The sequence below is a fragment of the Nanorana parkeri genome, unplaced genomic scaffold (genome assembly GCF_000935625.1).
Source record: "Nanorana parkeri isolate BGI_ZX_2015 unplaced genomic scaffold, ASM93562v1 scaffold971, whole genome shotgun sequence".
In the NCBI taxonomy this organism is placed as follows: Eukaryota; Metazoa; Chordata; class Amphibia; order Anura; family Dicroglossidae; genus Nanorana; species Nanorana parkeri.
In genome coordinates, this window is record NW_017307239.1 from 431,692 (window position 1) to 452,299 (window position 20,608).

Below are 20,608 nucleotides of genomic sequence, written 5' to 3' on the forward strand. Positions count from 1 at the left end.
CCTAACTTCGGCCCTCCAGCTATGGTTGTAGCCAACTAAAAATCCCATCATGCATCTGCCTCTGGAAATCATGTCTGTGGCCATCAGACTCTTGCAACGCCTCATCCCAGATAGCAAGCAATTGAGCTGCAAGTTTGAAAATGACTTGCTAAACTATTGCAGACTTGCCAAGTTTCACAATGTTGTTGCACAATTACATCAAGTCTGCATTGCAAGTCTCCAGACCAGCGAGCTTGCAGAGCTCTTGCTAAAGGTGCCCATACACTGTGCGATTATCGTACGATAATCGCGGGAAATCCCGCGATCGTACGACAATCGCAAAGTGTATGGAAGGCGTGCGACCGTCTCTACTGTACGGTCGCACGTATTTTGTCTAACGAGCATGTTTGAAAACCAGCCGAAAATCATAGGATATTCGGCTGGTTTGTGGCATGCTCGGGAGACAAATTCCGAACGGGCCAGTGTGTGCATGTGCACACTGCCCGTTCAGCATTGTGCTGCAAGTGTTCTGCAAGTCTACAACTTGCCAGGAATATATGCAGCAAGTTAATAAAAATTACAATTTCACCCTGCCACAAGTTTGTAGCAAATTATCCTTGCTATCTGGGATGGAACTTGTAATGGCACCACACCCCTGAGCCAGAGGACCAAAGTTTAGCTACCCCGATCCAAACCTTTGCTTCACCTCATCAAGACCTACCTAGTCCTGCTAATCTATGTAATTACACACATTAGTCAATGAGAACATTTTTATTATACATATACAACATCGAAATACATTTGTACAGTCACCAAAAATGTCATTACATTATATGCAGTCATATATAGTATAATACAGTGAGAAATCAGATATTTGCAAAGCTTGCACTTTCAAACACTTTGGACTTCATGTATAAAAGTTCCCAAAGCACTAGCCCCCCTAGATGGTGCTAACACATATAGGAAACTCCTATGCTCATCAACCCCATTTAGGAGAGCTACTGCTGTGCAAATGGCATCTTATCGGCTATACCTCTGATTGGAACTTTATCATTTAAATATATCAAAACTGGAGCAGACAAAATCTGGAGCAGTTGCCCAGGGCAACCAATCAGCTTCTATCTTAAATTTTGTTCAGTTAAGCTTTGAAAATTAGACAGAGAAGCTGATTGGTTGCCATGCACAGCTGCTCCAGATTTTGTCTGCTCCAGTTTTGGTAAATTCCCCTCTATGTATTTATATTAACATCATTTTATTCAAAAGTCATCTTTCTCCAAAAGGAAAGCTTGCCACATATTCAAGTAATTTTTAGTGTTAAGGTACAGGTATATTTGTAAACAGAAATAAGAACAGCACCCAAGATGTTGTTTGGCAAATGCATATAACTAGATCATGTTAATGGAAATCCACTTGAGTCTATTGTCCCTTTTAATTGTAAAATATTGCCATGTGGTTAAAGCTATACATTGTACTCACCATTGCATAGAATAAAGCTGCATTTATTTATACAGGAGCTCATGCATGTGAAGCTGAGGCATTTTTTTTCTATGTGATCCCATCAACAGGTTTGCTGGCTGTGTAAGATGAGAGCTAGTGCATTCACTGTATACAGCGATTCATCTCTAAACTATTCTATAGTTCTATATCATATAAATCAGTCACTGGTTGGTTAAGCTGGCCATAGACAATGGGTGAAGGTTGGGCATGCCTGCACAATCCAACATAATGGTTTATGGTTAGAAGATTATAACATAGATATACAGTACAATCCTGTATTAAACCAACATTGAAAACTGCAGTGACAATAATAATAATTCCCCCCATTATAATGGGGAAAAGGAAAACCTGGTGCACTGTAGTTAGGCTATCCTGACAAGTTTTGTCTTCTTGAAAGGAGTCTAAGAACTCATAGACACTCATGTTCTTGCCAACATTATTAGGCTCCACAAACTATCATCTAACGTCTATGTAAATCATAATCAGCTCTGATCCTCAAGGTCCCCAAAGACTGCTAGTTCTTTTTTGAGAGGTTTTCAAAGATTGATAAGTGATATGTGGTAGTCAGTAGATTGACCCATAAGATAGCAACAATGGCAGGCTGTCCGGAAGGTCCAAGCAGCCAGTTCTTTGTTCCTGTCTACTGATTTTATTGCTGGCCTTCTTGACACTGTACCTGCTCAATGATTTGGTTCTTTGCAGCCCATTAGTTGACAACTCTTGCTTGTCACCAGAAATCACATCAGCCAGCCAGACACCTGCTGTCTGCTTGCTGCTGACTTTGTGTTGCTACAGCTTCCTCTGTGTTCCTCGTTGAATTCCCTCCTTCAGTCCTATCAGTTCCTGAGGTCCCTACAGCCAGGCTCACTACACTACAGGTACCCCACGCTACTCTGCTGTCCTCACAACACCTGTCCAGGGTGCAGGGACTATATGAAGAAAAGGGATCTTCTTCTTCGTTCCAGGGTCATTTTGTGCAAAAAGGTGGGTTCATGTCTTTTTTGCATTTTCTAATGAGGAGTCTTTTAGGTGTTTCCCTATATTTATGGTTGGATCCCTGCTGTTTTGTTTTAACTCTATCACCCATTACTGGTTTCTTTTGGGCCTGTGGATGGACCTTTCCCAATTATTCTTTATGCACGCACTCTCACTGCTTTTACCAGGGAAACATGGCCGTACCTCAGTCTCCACCTCCTCATTGGCTTCTGTAGTGTCTGTGTCATGTTGCCTAGCAATGTGGCAGGGGCTGTGCGCCCGATTTAAAAGCCACAGAACTGACGCTTGTTATAGGTTTCTCTTGTGCTTGAATAGCTGCCATAGTGCCTGCATCTGATCTTCTGTGTACTAACTCTTTCAGGGTTATTCACTAAAGAGTGAAGAGTTTGGAGAAGGCAGGAGAAGTGAACAATCTAGGACAGTGGTGGCGAACCTTGGCACTCCAGCTGTGCCAAAACTACAAATCCAAACATGCATCTGCCTCTGGGAGTTATGTCTGTGGCTGTCAGAGCCTTGCAATGCCTCATGGGACTTGTAGTTCCAAAACAGCTGGAGTGCCAAGGTTCGCCACCACTGATCTAGGACAACATAGCTGATCTAGAAAGTGAGCTGAATTGGAGAATGTTTCCAAATCAGCTATTTTGGCCTAGATTGTTCACTTCTCCTGCCTTCTCCAAACTCTTCACCCTTTAGTGAATAATCCTGTACATCTGTATCTGAGCTTTTTCCTGCTCGCTGCCTGGACTAACCTTTCCGCCTATATATTGACCATGTCTCTGCCTGCCTGCCTCTTGAACAGACTCTTTGCTTGTTTGCTGGCCACATCTCTGCCTGCCGCCTGCATAGACCTATCTGCATGTCCCACAGACTATATTCCTGTCTTGACACTGCTCCTGTCCCAGCTATTCCCTGTGTTCATTTGTACTCCTGATACTACAGGTACTCTTTGCTCTGTCTCCTGTGCTGTCTGACCAGTGAACCAACTACAGGTAGGCCCACTTGCTACACTCAGCCAATTATATTCCCAGGCCACCTGTATAGTTGAGAGCATTACACACACAAACAGACACCTCAATGAGTTGACTAAATGAGGGACACACCGCTCCTGCACTCCAAGGTGAGATTGTGCCTTCTGGATATTCAGCATGCTCTGCACACACTGTGGATACACCTAACATCAACATATGTAACCTAATGTCAGATAATTAGAACTTGGTGTTCCGGTTTTGTTACTGAGCTGTGAGCTGCAGCACTATTTGCACTAAATATTACAGCTCATCAAACAACAGGTGTCAAGAGGTTTCTAATGAATGTCCATAAATCTTGTAGCACTCCTTATTGGAAATCCCAAAGTGTTGATGGGTGCTCGAAATGGCCGCGCATGGCGCCGCACACAGTACAACTTTCAATAAAGATGTCATCAGCACACCAGCACGACAGAATCTAAGTCAGTGCAAATCCATTTATTGACAGAGGTCACTCAAAATATCAAGCGCTTTCGGGGCCGCACATGTTTACTCTGAGCCTGATGAAGGGGACCCTGTGTGGCCCCGAAAGCGCTTGATATTTTGAGTGACATCTATCAATAAATGGATTTGCACTGACTTAGATTCAGTCATGCTGGTGTGCTGATGACATCTTTATTCAAAGAGGTTTCTAATGAACGCATTTTGTAGATGATTAGAGGATGAAATATCACAGATTGCAGAAACTAGTCTGCATTCAAAAGACACTGAAGTAGGGCTTTGTTTGAGATAGACACAATTTCCTCCTACAGGTTTGAAACATTGTGGAATATTTATTGTTTTTCTAAATTATACATTACAAGGCAAACTGCTCTTGACTTCTATCAGAATTTTGTGATTTCTCTGTTGTTCTACTTTGCTTTTAAATAGTTTTATATACACATAAAGCTGTGATAAAATGCAGACAAAAAAATCACTTATAATTTATTTGTATTAATTATACATTTCTGTGCTTTGTGGGGTATCCCGAGACTGGTGATAAATTGACTTTGATACACCACTGAGTCACAGACCAGAGATTGGGAAACATGGTCATCAATATAAAGTACTTCAGCTAGATTAACCATAAAAGAGAAGCGATAAATGCTATCTAGGGAGTTTGGACAATTTTATATTCATTTTGTTCAAGTGTAGACATGACAGAGTGTGCACAGTGCATGCTAACAAGACAGCCCAGCACTAGTTCTACACTTGTTGACCAAAGACCTAGCAATGCCACCTCAACTAGGAGGGTAAGAGGAAGAGCTATTATATTTATATTTATATATCTATATAGATATCTATATCTATATAGATATTGATATCTATATAGATATAGATATATATATACAAAATTAAAATATATGGAAAAAACACTATTAAGTTCCTTTTAATGAATGATCTTACTGAACCCTAGAACAAGTTGTCTGTGTAGTAGCAAAAGAAAAGCTATGTATACTTTTTAGAAACCCCTTTTATTTTATCAGCTACTTTTTTATCATATTTTCCCCAAGAGTTCAATGGTCAAGCCTCACTTATGTAGTTTTCATGTAGTTGGGTACATCACCAGCATAGAATGTATATTGTACAGAAATCAATTTAGAAAATATGATTGTGTTTTAGGCATAGGCTTGTGCACGGGGTGTGCCTGGGCACACCCTAATCACCTCCGTGCACACATGGCCAGTGCCGTGCTGATGGCAGACGGAGCTGCTGTGATCCACAGCCTAAGAGCGCTCTCGATCATGCTGCTGCTCTGCGGTGTCTTGCTGCTCCTTAGCCCAACAGCGCAAGGCTGCGGGCCAGGCAGGGTGGTGGGCAGGTGGCGAAGTCCTGCCAAGCTCACCCTGCTCTCCTACAAGCAGTTCAGCCCCAATGTACCCGAGAACACCCTGGGGGTCAGTGGGAGATAAGAGGGAAAGATCGCCCACAAGTCAAAACGCTTTAAGGAGCTCACCGAAAACTATAATAGGTGGCAGTATGACCCAGATGAGAGGCCTGACTTTTATACAGTGCTATAGGTTGGACTCAAGCAGCAATCTACAGTAGAAGGAAGACTGCAGATACCATCAGACAGCAAAGAACTGCATAGGACGTATAGAACAGTAGAAATATAAGCAGTATATGACATACACTGCTAATATTTCTACTATTTTATATGTCCTATGCAATTCATTGCTGTCTAATGGTACCTGCAATCTGCCTTCTTCTGTAGGCTCCCATGCCAGTAATAACAGAATATTAAGAGGCTTGGCCTTGCAGAATAAATAATTTTTCTAGAAATTATAAGCACTTGGAAGGTATACCATAAATAATGTTATTTTGGGAGATAAGGAGCAAGGCTAGCTCTCTGAGCGGCACTCCTAACACATCTTTAACAGAACACGCTTGACTGTGGTGTCACTAACCCCTGCTAAAATATTATTCTGTTAAGTATCTAAATAGTACTTAGGAGGGTCAAGTAGCACTGCTAAAGTCAGCTACAGATGTTTGATGTCCATGTGTGTTAGGTCTTATTCACACGGGCATTTTTTTATGTTGCACACTACTTGTATATATATCAAATCTATATTTTAGGACAAAAATAAACTAATTTTAATACACACAAACAAAATATGAATCCCAATATTTGAACAAAATTATTCCCAATTGAGTTGAGTAAATAGATACCAAATATGTCAAGCCTCAAACTGCTTGAGCCCACAAAACGGTGAAAAATTACAGGACCCAAAATTATTAATAGGCAATGCTTTAGTTTAAATGCTTTCAGTTTACTGTAAATGAGCTAGAATTTTTCTCTCATTCTGGTGTGCGTTGTAATACTCAATATGTGTTGTGAAATTGTTGTTTATGTACATGTACAGTATGTGCTCTAAATGATTGGGGTGCTTTTAATTTTTATTTAATCCTATTTGATTTTTTTACTTTTTCTCACTTAATGTTATTGTTATCGCAAGGGTGCTAATAAGCCTCTTATATGACAGCATTGGGCAGGTGATAGGTACTGTTTATGAAGGCATCAGGGGTCTATTAGACGCCATTTGTCAACCATGCCCTCTGCTGCAGGCTGTGCTTGATCAGCTGTTTACCTATGTGGGATTTTGACAGCTCTCAACCTAGAAATACTCAGAGCTGAGCTGTAGAGGACATTGGGGAACGGATTCCCTCCAATGTCCTCCTACTCATCACCCTGACACTCCTTTTATAAAAAGAAGAAAAAGAAAAGAAGCTCATGGTGTAAGCTTGTTTTAACCACTTCAGGGCTGAATGTAGGACATTCGCCCCGAAATCCTGAAATTGATACATATCATGCTAGTGCACTGATGTTATATTGAGCACAGATGCAAGTAGATTTAATTAACCTGCTTTTTTAAAATACATTGTGATTCTTTTTTTTAAGTTTCTTAAAGGCAAGATACCAAAACAAAAAGTCACCTACCTTCTCCTTAAGAGTGGAGCCTTCCTATAAGTTATCTGTACATAAGTAGTTTCCCTGATATAGATCTGCTATCATTGGCGTCACAAAGGGGTGAGGCTTGCACCCGGGTGACACCAAAATGACTGGCAGTCATTTTGGTGTCACCCCCTCTGAAAAGTCGGGCACTCGGTCATGGACCAAGAGCCCGACACTTGCAGGACACCCGACACCCGCCGGCTGAACGTCCCCTCCTCTCTCTGCCGGCGTCCATCACTAAGATTGCCGCCAACAATATCACCAAGATGACCGCGCATGCACGATGACATCACGGCGGGGTGTCACCTGGTATCCGCTCCGGGTGACACCCGGCCTCAGTACGCCCCTGTCAGCTATTAGCACATTAATTACTCCTATCAGTTCTGACATAATGCACACACTGTAGCTTCTAGGCATCCTTTTAATGTGTACTTGAGCTAGTCCTGAGTTCTTTAAGCTGGCCTCTGGACTTTATAGTACTCCAGTAAATGTGCACCCATGCAAAGTAAATTCTCTTCCAGAGGGCTCCTAATTCCAGGGCCCTGTTTAAAGCAAATACTGACTTCATAGGAAGCTGGCAATTTATACTGCTATCTCCCACCTGCAATTTGCTTGCTAAAGGCAAAGTTTCCCCTCCCATTTAAAGGCCAATAGCAAGCAAAGTGAAGGAGAAGGAGGGTGGGCCAAAGTACGTATTTCTGTGTAGCCAGGATTACCATAGACCAGGGGCTGACTGGCAACTTTTAGCCCAGGGGGCAAGTACAACCCAGAGGCCCATGGTGCAGCAACTTGGCCCCCCTCCCGCTCTGCCTCTTCCCCTGCCTTCTCCCCGCCCCTGCCTGCCACTTTTGCCATCCTTGTAAAAGTAGTGTTAATGTATTTATCGGTTAAGGAAATGTAAAGCACACTGGTAGTGGAGGGATGCCTCGTCAGGGCTGTGCGCGTGTACGACTGCTGCGACCCTGGTAGTTCTGCCACTAACTCAGCAATACATTGTACAGCATTACAGAATGGCATCGGCTATAGAGAACTACAATTCCAAGCAATACATTATACAGCAATGCAGAATACCATCAGCTATAGAGGACTATAAATCCCAGCAATAATGACTACCAACAGCTATAGAGAACTACAATTCCCAGCAATACTATTATACAGCAATGCAGAACAGCATCAGCTACAGAGGACTACAATTCCCAGCAATACATTACACAGAGCAATGCAGAATTATATGAAGCTACATACTCTGTTGCTCTGGATTCTCCGCCTGATGTCTAAAGGGTCTCAGGATGGTTGTGCGGGCTCTCACCAGGGGTCCAGAGAGTTTCACGGGTGCGTGTGTGTGCAGCAGAGGTGGCTCCCTAATTAGGTTCCCAGGTGGCCAATGCGGATCGCCAGGTGACTTGATTACAGGGCCGCGTCTGCCTGATCCAGCCAGCCGGATCGCATACCGAGGTGATCCGCGCTGGCTGTACCAGGTAGACGCGGCATGTTAGAGGGCCTCCTGCTGGAGCCTCCCGAGCACCTCCTTGAGGAGCAGCGGCCGCACCATTCTTCACAGAGCCGCGTCGGATGTGGAGGGCGGGCGGCCGGGTGCAGGTGGCAGCGGCCGGGGGTCAAGGGGCCGTTTGCGGTGGCATCAGAGAGGCCCGGGGGGCAATTGCCACCCTGCCCCCTGGCCCAGTCCGCCCCTGCCATAGACAACCATTTAAGAAGACATCTAAACCCCTTCGACATCAATTTTATAAATATGTGTGAGAAGTGCTCTCCCTCTCTGCTGCTTATAGGGGTAATTGAAACCTATAGTGTTTTCATTGTGCACACTGCACTTGGTAAAGCATCTCAATAGCACCCTGCCTTGCACTTAGCAAAACTAAATGTAGATGAGTTTTTGGCAATCTCTTAAGTGGACTTCAATACTCTCCCTAATACAGAGTCTAAGGATCAGGAAGTTACTTTAGAAGAAAACTGACCATACATGTAGACATCTCAAGGTGTTACAAAGTCCAGATGAAAGTTGAAAGTACTCAATGCTGGTACAGGTATGCTTTTAGCTGGCCTTAAACAATAAGATTTTGATTGGCCTACTCATCCGATATTACTAACAACCAATTTAATATGAGAGTCATAATACAGGAGTTAAAGAAGAGTGCACCTGTTACAACATTTTAGCAACCAGCCAACAAAAAAAAACCTTTCGCTATATGGTCAACATTAGAGAAAAAGTAACACTGGTGTGGCTCGATACCGAATGTCAGAAGACTCAGCTGGTGAAGGCATTTGGGGTAAAGCATGTGACTTCCTAATCTTAAAATCAGTCAAGTACAGTACAATTTTGTTAACCAAAAATAGTACAGGTAGCATAATCTATAGAGCCAGCTGGAAATTAGACTTGCAGCAATATAACAGGGCAAAACACTTCTGAGATTAAATAAATCTAAATAAGTGACAAATCAAGGTCGAATGCACTTTGTTTCTGATGTCTTCAAGAGACGTATTATACGTTCATTTTTTGTGAGGTCTGCTGGTAATTCATTGGCCTGAAATAATAATAATTAAAAAAAACACGAGTTAAAGTATATGTAAACCCGAATTCTAAAATTGTGTTAATAAGCTCCATTTTTGCCTAATAAATATAGTTGTGTTAAGTTTTTTTTTAAATATATATTGGCATCTGTAAGTGTTTAATAAATACCTGTGATCCAGACAGTTTCTGCTCTCCTTCCTTGACATTGCTAACCCACCAGCTCCCATTGCTGCAGGAGCTTTGTCATCATTCTGGCAGCCATGCTTTCTTACAGGGTTCTGCAGTATAAAACCCTGCTGGTTGATTGACAGCTGCTTTATCCATTAAGCATTCAAGTCAAAAGTGTATTTCCACATTTGCAGTCAAATTTGGGAAAACTCCACTATATGACTTCCTATTCACACAGCATAGCAAAACATATATTTTTAGAAATATTTATTACCTTTTACATGTGTCTGTTGAGCAGGCCTTTGGACAGACTGCATCTTTCTCTGTACATTTTCAAAGTCACAAAAAAATATGGCTGTCCCCATAGAAAGACTAGGGACACTCTTAACAGGGTTATTGACAAGAGGGTGAAGACCTTGGAGAAGGCAGGAGAAGTGAACAATCTTGGACAACATGGAGAATTTTTCCAAATCAGCTTTGTTGTCCTAGATCAGGGGTGCCTATGAGGCAGATCGTGATCTACCAGTAGCTCTCAAAGCTGATGCTGGTAGATCACAAAGGGTGTGAATGGTGGCCCCTTTATTCCATTTTGGTATATTTATTTAGCTGTGCACACATGATTACCTATTAGCCTGAGTCTGCTGAGCCCAGCTCCCTGACACCTTTCTGGTTGAAGTGCTATGTATTACATCAAAGAATATTAGTTTACACAGCCTGTTGCAAAATACAGAAAGGTGAGCCAGGAGAGAGAGCGAGGAAAAACAGTCAGGAGGATGAGCAAGGAGAGACAGCCAGGAGAAAGAGCAAGGAGAGACAGCCAGGAGAAAGAGCAAGGAGAGACAGCCAGGAGAAAGAGCAAGGAGAGACATCCAGGAGAGAGAGCAAGGAGAGACATCCAGGTGAGAGAGCAAGGAGAGACATCCAGGAGAAAGAGCAAGGAGAGACAGCCAGGAGAAAGAGCAAGGAGAGACAGCCAGAAGAGCGAGGAGAGAGCGAGCCAGGAGAAAGAGCAAGGAGAGACAGCCAGGAGAAATAGCAAGGAGAGACAGCGAGGAGAAAGAGCAAGGAGAGACAGCCAGGAGAGCGAGGAGAGAGAGAGCAAGGGAGTTTTTTTTTTCGTTGGTAGATCTCATGTAGCTCGTCGTTTGAAAAGTAGATCTTAACACAAAAATTGTGGGCACCCCTGTCCTAGATTGTTCACTTCTCCTGACTTCTCCAAACTCTTCACCCTTTAGTGAATAACCCTGTAAGTTTCCACAATTAACATACAATATTTCTAAGTCTTTAACCCTTTGTTAGAACAGACAATGTTCAAATCTAGGTTACAACTGATAATGATATCTGCCGCCACAGTACAGACAAGGTAATTTATGGTAACCTCCTCTACCCCTTGCATTTCAGAGGAAAATTTAGTTTAGAGAAACCTAGTCATATGAGAAAACAGGGACATTTTTAAGTTATGCTATGCGAATAGGAAAATGTACAAATATAACATAGGTGTTATCACAATTTGGCTGCAAAAGTGGAAATACACTTTAAGCTAGCCATACATGTTAGATTTCTCTTGTTCAGCCCACTGACAGACTGAATTACAGAACAATGAGTGCATCTGGTTAGATGCTGTCACTTTTCAGCCGGCAATTTTCCAGCCAGCTCAGTCAATTTTGAAACTGAAGTTTGTTGTGCCGGGTGGTGCAGACAAGACCACCTACTGCTCGACTTTGGCCAGTTTAGCAGGAATGGGCTGAAATTTGAGCTGTGTATGGCTGGCCTTACTGATGTCACTGGAACATTTAAACAGCTTCTCCCATCCCACAGCCCTGGTCTCCAGAAACTGAATTACTGATAATAGCAAGTGGAAAAGGTATATCATTGCTTTTTTTCAATTATAAAACCTACAGAGTATTAATTTTGTATGCCTGCACTATAGCCTACATTATGGGGAAATGCACAGTTCACATATACTTTAAAAGTATATCTAAAGGCAACCCTTTTTTGGGGGGGATAGACTAGGGGAGGTTAAAAAACACTGTGCATCTTTTTTGCATCTCGATACAGATATTTCCCTTCGCTTCCTGTCCTGTAGACTCACCAGGAAGTGAGAGGATATCATACCAATTTAAGCAAAGTCCCCTGTTAAACAGCTGCATGCGAACAAGTGTCCCCATTTGAAGATTTCCCCTCTATGCCTGTTCTGGTGGCAACTCAAAATTTTGGATTTACTCTCAATGTCATTATTAATCAGGACAATTAGAGAGAGCAAATCTCCCTAATGGTGACACCGACAGCAATAAAAACCTTAAAGTTAATCTAAACCCTTACCACTCTAAATCTAAAAAGAAGTTTTGCCTTTAGTTATCCTTTAAATATTACTTTTAAAGATAATCTATCTAGAGATGTGTGTTTCCGAAAGATAGTGTTGATTCTACAATAATCAGACCACATCTAATTTATTTTATCATAACATGGGAGGCTACAATATACTATGTGCAATGTGTCAACTTACCTTATTTCTAATTGCAGGACTGGCTCCTGCTTCTAGGAGAAGGGCCACTGACTTGATGTTCCCACCGAGTACTGCAGCATGAAGAGCTGTGGACCCATTCTAATTAAAGACAAAGTAGAGTGTATTTATTACCAAAGCTGTGTGTGTATACCACAATGCCAAGAAAGGAAGTTATTCAGAAGATATAGAAAGTATATTAGGCCAGTATCAGCCACTACAAATAACACATACAGTCACTGCAGTCAGTAAACAAATTAATACAGAGCAGCACATGCCATAAGCTGGCAGTTGGGCAGAGAGACAGTTTCCTGATACTAACATTGCAGCAAATGACAGAAGCAGCGGAGGAAATACTCACACAGGGTCAGATGCTGGATAGTGCACACAACAGCAGCAGCAGGCAGTGTGAAGGAGTGGTTGCAGGCATCAGTCAAACAGAGGTCATTATACACCACGGAGAGGCAATTAGAGAGATGTGCAGGTCGAGGTCATAACCGGTCAGGTAAGCAGCACCAAGTTGGTACAAATAGAGCAGGATTGGAAGCAGGCCACATCATACACAGAGAAGTAATAATCCAAGTCAGGAGGCAGAGAGTGATCAAGCAATCCGAGGTTGGTACACAAGCAGGTAAAAGGAAGCTGAAGTCAGAAAGCTAGGTAAGAACCAAAACAACTAAAAAAACCTTCCTAACTCCATAGTGAGCAAGGAAGTAGGGTGAAGGCACCTTTAAAAAGTTGGAGAAAGCCAGTGGGCCAATCAGATGAGCCCCTCTGTGAGTTTACCTGTTAGAGGTCTTGCCTAGAAGCAAGGAAGCTTATTTGAAATAGGGTTGTCTGTGCAGATGTTTGAAGCAGGTGTTTTTCCTGATATTACCCCATACACAAACACAAGATTGGGTTTGCTGGGGTGATGTCTTTGGTATTTCTTTGCATTTTGGATGGTAATTTGAGTTATAATGCCACCAGATTAATCTTCATGAGAATTTCATATGGGCTGATAACTTTGGGTCTGAGCTTCTTAATTGGGACCTACATGAAGAGGTTTTTAGTGGATAATCAGGCCCTGCCCACGACTTGGAAGTCTGGATCTTTAGACTGCCTCTTGTTGGTTTGGGACTTTTGGGAATGTATTGCCTGATCAAGGATGTAGTGGACAGTGGTCCATAGGTCTATAGAAACTGTAGTCATGTGGAATTGGCATTAGGAACATTAGAAGGAGGGAGATGAAACAAGCACTTGCAGGGATGGACAACATATACACATAAGAATGGAAAGCACTCAGTAGAAGCATTAGGGCAGTTGTTAAATGCAAATATCACCCATGGTAGTAGATCACGCCAATCAGCCTGATTATCAGCTGACAGTGAAGAATTTTTGCCATAGTCTGATTAGTCCTTTCCATCCACCCTGCTGGTCTCTGGGTGATAGGCCCAGTAGAAGGATAGCTGTAGGCATAGTTGGTTACAGAGAGTTCTCCCAAATAGCGCCACAAACTGCATGCCATGGATCGAGACTACATTGATGGGTATTCATCTGAGCCTGAATATGTGCTTGAGCACAGACAGGTCCTTACAGGCAAGACAAATAAAATAGGTAATTTTGCTGAATCTATCCATGGTTGGAAACCCCTGGGACTTGGGTAGATGTACAATAAATTCCATAGCAACATGGATCTATGGGCTGGATATAGGTAATGAGCAAACAAAGCTGGCAGGTTTAGATTATTTAGTCTTACTATGAGCACAGGTCTCATAAGTATCAACAAAGTGTTATGTGTCAGAATGAAGAGATGGCCACCATAGATCCCGGAAAGCAATCTCAAGTATCTGCTTGAATCCTGGGGTGTCCAGCATGCTTGGAATTGCAGAGCCGCTATAGCACTTGAAGACGTAATGGAAGGGGAACAAACAAAAGTCCAGGGGGAAAGGTGGGTTGGACAGGTAATAATAGTTCAGAGAGTTCAGTGGAAACGGAAGTGATGAAATGTTGCTTGGAAATAATGGGATGAATCTGACAGGGGGCAGGAGATTCAGAGTTAAAACTGCCAGAAAGGGCATCAGAAAATGTTTAAAGCAGGTGGAAGGTGTGTTTTTCCAGACAGAAAGTAACTGATTTAGATCATCATTTTACTAGATAGGAACTCAGTCATACACATGTAGCAGTTCATAAAGATAGGCTGTTGTCAAAATTAGGTAATATTCAACCTAATTTGCTGATGAATTGTCCAAGTATTTGGTGGAGCCAACTCCTGCAGCCAAATGCTATTCACATCTAACCAAGTTTATAGTCAACATACAGACAGTTCTGCTGTGCAAGGTATCTTGGCTTGATTCTTAATATCCTCAGCCTTCTCAGTTTGGTCACTCATTGAAAACCTGTTAGTCATTTTAAACTTGTATTACCTTTTAGCCAGCCCCCTTCCACCTGTGCCTACCTCAGAAAAGAAACTACCAACAGTTATCAACTTTGAAAGTAATAGTCCTGCCTAAGTACAGTCACTACAAAGTAATAGAAGGCACCTTGTGCAAAGAGCTACTAAATAGATTGTGGCAAATTCACTGATTGTCAGGGCTGTCTTTAACGCAGGGCAAAAGGGGCAGCTGCCCAGGGCCCAATCATTGTTGTTGGGCCCAAAGCAGGTCCTGTGCTGCAAAACTCCTACCACTGGCCTTGCCTTTCAGCACTGACAGCAGAAATATGCACCTACACCTGTGTACACAATAATTCTTGCACCGGCCCTGCCCTTGAGCACGCAAAAGATATTAGGGTTGGTTAGGGGGTCGGGGTGGATTGGAGTGTGGGGCCCAAGAAAATGTTTGCCCAGGGTCCAATCCTTATTAAAGACGGCCCTACTGATTGTGGTATATATTAACAATGTGACAATGCTTTGTTCAAAGTGTGGCGCCATTACAGAAAGACTGTGTTACAAAAACTAAAGTAAAGATGCTTATAGACCTCAGACTGTAGCCCGCCATGCATGCATGATCCAGTCGCTGAACAATCTTTCTTTCTGTGAATCTGTCTAAGGAGAAGGGAGCAGGCAGCACTGGGGCACCATCTGTCTCTGCTAGGAAAACAATATGACCGAATAGGAAAATTCAACCTGGCTGACCACTCCATCCTCCAAGAATACTTGGCCCAGTAATGATTGCAATGGTCAAGATGGTCATACAAACATGAAATCTTTGATGATCTCACCATTAAAGCACCTTTAGGAAAAGAGGACCAAAAGCAGAGCTTTTGCTTAAAACAACAGATTCAATTTATTTAGGAACATTAAAGCTGAAACCTGATAACTTAAAAATAGAGCAATGGCTTCCCTTCCGTGTGCTTCGGTTTTTTAACATGAACTCCACAAAGTGAGTCTGTGATCATAATAGTGTAAACTACTCCATAAGAAATCATTATCGGTTGCAAAAAGAATTGCAATAAATAAATAGCATGGATTGCAAGGGTTTGGAGCTGACAGACAGAATGTGTCTTACCTTCAGAACACCAAGTATGGGAGAAAACTTCAGCAATTCTTCTATAACATCACTGAAACCCTTAGCGGCAGCTTTAAACAAAGCAGAGGTGCCATCCTTGAAACAATGTTGTGAAACATTAGAGTTATTTTGATGTATGATATACTCTATCATGAGTAACACTGTGCTAACATGCTGACCACAATACATTTTCCAGGAAGCAACCCTTGACAGTATATTGGCAGATAAGATAATCATAAGTGTAAAAACAGTTTAATAAATGTGCCATCAGTTATTGGCAGATAAAATAATTGTAAGTGTAAAAACAGTTTAAAAACATTTTAATGAATGTGCCATCAGTTTATCACAATTTGTAAAATGGTCTGACATTCTTCAAACTTCAGCAATGATTTATGTTGTTGCAAATGTTTTTTAACCATTTGAAGACCAGGGTGTTAAAACCAGGGACATGCGGTCAGGTATGTCTAGTATTATGGAGGAAAAAGCTGTCAGCTTCAAGTCTGAAGCTGACAACTTTTTCTTCATTCAGACAGCTTCTAACAGGTTACACAGCAGGGAAAGCCTCACCAGTGACAAGCAAGTGAGGGTCTCCTTCTTTCTCCCTGCCTCCTCCACACATAGCTCATTAAAATTACATGCGCCTGTGAAAATGCAAAAAAACTACCATACCCATGCTCATACCCATGCCCATAGGCGACCCTTTAAAGGCTCATTTAACTTAAACTGCTCATTTAATTTAGTGTTAAGAATGATTGATGGCCTTTGAATTATTGTTCGCACTCTGATGCTCGCAATGATATGTAACATGTGTGGCGCAATCGTCGTTTTCACACATAGGTGCACCTGAAGTGTGTTTGCGTTTGTATGTGCGTGTACAGGGGGAGGCGGGAACAAACAGTTTTTACACTTAACTTTATTGCTATCACATAGAGGGCTAACAAATCTTCTATGTGATAGCACAGATACATTGCCAGGCCCTATTTATGGAGACATCAGAGGTCTATTAGACCCATAAAGTCACTTATGGACCACCAAAGAAGCAGATGAAGCAGAGATCTGCTTCATCAGCTTCTTATCCAGCTACAGCAGCCAGTGAAATAACACACTGAAAGTGGTGTAATTAACATCAGTTCTGCTTTCAGTGATCAAAGGGGAACAGCCGATGGATTTGTGCTGATCTCCCTCTGATCAAAGTACACAGAGCCACTGTGCCGGTCCCAGGCCCGTACGGGGGAGAGCAGAGCAGGGGGCACACTCTCCCACAGACCGTACAAGCGATCGGGCGGCTCTATAGCCGCCTGAATGCTTCCATGTAACAGCCATTGCTGGCTGTAAAAAATATTTACCATGTCCTACTTGTGCACGAGTGAGCAGGAAAAAAAAGGTGTTTATTTACATTGACCCACATTCAAGAGTGAGCTGTCTGTCCATTTATATACAATGGGTGAATGGCAAGCGGTTAAAAAGCTGTTTACAGAGCAACATTTAGGTTTATGAAGAGCCACTTATTAGATTACTTTTTTAATTCATTTTGTATTGCAGTTTGGCTTAAAGAACTCCAACCAAGGTTTTTCCCTGCTGTCTGTTTCCCATTATTTCCTCTAGCAGTGATATAACAAGAATAAAAAAAAAAACTTCTAAACAAGGATGCAGACATCAACAAAAAACTGACCCACTTTACTAATAAAGTAATTTTATTGGCATTAGTTCTCTTTTGGGTCACAGGAGGACAGTCTGTGACCCAAAACTCAGCATATAGCAGCCATATAGAGGCAGAGCCAGCTGTGACCACCCCCTCTCCCATCCGTCCCTCCAGTCAGCAATCCATGCAGGGAGACAGTCACCACTTTCTGTAGTGAAAAGATCGTGAACTGAGCATGAATCGAGCCGACATGTGATAGCTGCAGTGTCACACGTCGGCTCTAACTAGGGGTGAGTGCATTTCACATTTTTTAAATACATTTTCATATTTCTGAGCATAGTGATAAACTGATGTACTAACAAAAGAAATATAATATTACTTACAATACGTGAAACATCTCGGTCAGCTCCTCTTAGAAGAAGCACCCTGACCACGTCACTGAACCCCAGCTGTGCTGCTATCCAGAGAGCAGTGGTTCCATCCTGGCACAGAAAGAATTACTAAAGCCACACCATGAAAGACAACAGATTTACATGTAACCGTTTTTGTTGGACTTTGTAACCATACATCTTAGTTCATTCTAAATTTTGAATAAATGCAGAACTATGCAAACAACTTACGCAGTTGTGAGAAAATGCTGTAATGTGCTATGCTTTAAAAAATAGCACAATTAATCATTTTTATTGAACATTGAACAGTCTACAAAGTACAGTCAGATACTTATCCATAATGCAACACCATTAGAGAGGCGTCTGAACAGTCCAAAATGTATTTGGCAAAAGGACAATGACCCCAAACATACAGCCCAAGAATTATCTTTAGCGAAAAGAAGAAAAAGGAGTGTTGGAAGAGATGATATGGCCACCATGGAGTCCTGATCTCATCATGTGTGATTCTGTCAGGGCTTACATGAAGAGACAGAAGCAACTGAGACAGCCTAAATCCACAGAAGAACTGCGGTTAGTTCTCCTATTTGGAACGACCTACCTGCTGAGTTTCTTATAAAACACGAAAAGACGAATTTCTGACCACATTTGCGACATTAGGTCACATCATTTATTGTCACCAGTAGCCAGACAGTTTATTCTTGAACATAGTGGCTCATTTAACACCTTAAAATTTAGTATGCTCGAAAGAGTACATAGGAACAACAGAGGAGGGGATTGGAATAAAATAATCTTACAACGTGAGTGGCCAGGAAGCTGGCTCGATGCTGATTGGCTGGGAAACCCACTTCCTTGCCAATCAACATTGAGCCGGCTAAACAGCATGGAGCAGGATTCCCCGGAATTAAGAAGCCGGGCGGCAGGTAATGACACGCCGCATGGCTTCTTGATTGCCCGGGAAACCAGCACCATGCTAGCGGAAGTACAGGTATTAGTACTCAGTATTGGCGATTACCGAAATATAATATCGGTATCGGTGCATCCCTAACATATATACATGATGTGATATGCATTCTATGTTTCTTCATTTATTTGTATGCCTATTTTGCAGCCCTGAAGTAGGGAGGGGACTTTTTTGGGGCCCCCAAAACACATTGGCTTTTTTTTGTGTTAACCTGTTGTGAAGTAGTACTGATAAGAAAGAAATTTGGACTTTTGAACATTTTGTTTGGCGCTTTCATTGGACTTTGTGCATGTGGATCCACAAACAGACACAGCAAGGCAATTCACTCCCCTCCCCACTCCTCCCTTCTCCAAGCTAGTAGATGGACAGCTGCTGTAGACTGTGCTGTCCCTTGTGATCTTGTACTGTACAGGAAGTTCAGGGAAGCCGAGTTGAGAGAGTTGGAGCCAGCTGTTCGGTCACATGATGACTGTAAATGCTTGGATGAAAATGTAAAGAAATACTTTTGCTGTGCCATGTATATTTGTTTAATCTGGATTCATTATTGAAAAAAAGTTTAAGAGTTTAATACTACTTTAAGTGCCCAAGATGCCTGCCTTAGCCCAGCGCTGGTTGCAACAACCCTTCCCATTGAACTGTTCTATGCCCTTTGATTTAAAATTGCAATAGCCAATAGCACGCTGGCTATTGTACCAGCCCACTGAGCAGAGGAGCGGACCTGAGAGAGAACTTTCTCAGGTCCGCTCCTCTGCTCAGTGGGTGGGTTTAAATGGGTGGTTTCTTGAGAGTTACTAATAATTCTCAAGAAACCAGAAACTACAGTTATCTGGCACCTACCGATCCGTGTTGGTGCCGGATAACTGGTAGTTTACTGTACTATAAAAAGTGATCTGTGTCTGCAAAGTTGCATGGGAGAGCTGGGTCAACTAAAGGCCATTGACACAGTAAAGTGTAAAAATAAAGATACCTTCTTCCACACACTGTACACTAATGAAGCACTACTGCATTACATAACACTGTCAGTTTGACTTGATCTTATGCCCTGGAACAGGAGGGGTAGTTGTATAGGCATTTTACAGGGGGAGGACTTAAATAGTATATTTCATGGGGAGTTTAGTGACACTGACAATTGCAATGGTGAATAGCGGTGTTATCTTCTGAGCTATTCATTGTGGCAGATGTGTGTGTATTACACAAAAGACTGAACAGAATTGCAAATATATTTGGAGATGAAATATTAAATATACACACTATATAAAGGTGTCTTAGATGTGTAAATTATTTGAAATCACCCTTCAATGTTGATGTGATAAATTTTGATTCCACTAGATGGCATGATGCACTTTGAAATATTTTCATCCTCAAAGATTGTTAGTCTATGCTTATCTATCATGTGTCCTGAATTTAGTGTTAAATATGGTTATCTATCATGTGTCCTGAATTTGGTGTTGTTACCCAATCGCACACTAAACATCCTCTTTTTTTTCTGCACAGGACATGCAAGTTTCATGTGGACTTCTCTATGATCGTGATTTATTGCCATACTCAGAACCACTTGTAACCAAATATGTTTGCTTTGCTGTAACCAGAATAACAATCCCACCTCCTCTGCCACACAATATAATATTGGAAAAATTGCATAGAGCCCAAAAAATACTTGGTCAAGGACATCATCCAGCAGATCCCTGGGGGATCTGTCATTTCCGGATCTGCCATTTGTCATATTTGTTTTTCTAATACAAGTTTTTTTTAAGGGTGTGGGTGTGTTTATGCTATTTAAATTTTTGTGTGAATGAGTAACAAGGGGTACTATGTACCCCTTGCTCATTCACCTGGGAGGGTGAATATCTGTGGGCCCCTTAATCTAAACAGGGCTTCTAGATTCTGATAAGTCCCCTGAAGACCTTGACATCCCTCTTGGGGATCAGGATGTGGGGACAAGGTTCCTGCTCCCCCCTTACAAGGTATCCTCCCACTGTGGAGGGCATGTGGTCTAGTAT

At 42.1% G+C, this 20,608-nt stretch overlaps 1 protein-coding gene across 2 annotated transcripts in view; it reads right to left on the reverse strand.

Moving 5' to 3' along the window:
- Positions 1–9,314: 9,314 nt before the first annotated feature.
- ANKRD29 (ankyrin repeat domain 29) overlaps positions 9,315–20,608 on the reverse strand; it is a 44,535-nt gene continuing 33,241 nt past the window's right edge. Inside the window, exons 7-10 of one of the 2 annotated variants that reach the window (XM_018566744.1) lie at positions 17,642–17,740; positions 15,617–15,712; positions 12,132–12,230; positions 9,315–9,470 (exon numbers count right to left, since the gene is read on the reverse strand). In XM_018566744.1, the coding sequence (XP_018422246.1) occupies positions 9,384–9,470; positions 12,132–12,230; positions 15,617–15,712; positions 17,642–17,740 (381 nt within the window). In that variant the 3' untranslated portion in view covers positions 9,315–9,383. The remainder of the gene's footprint in view (positions 9,471–12,131; positions 12,231–15,616; positions 15,713–17,641; positions 17,741–20,608) is intronic. The other variant, XM_018566745.1, reaches the window with a different exon arrangement.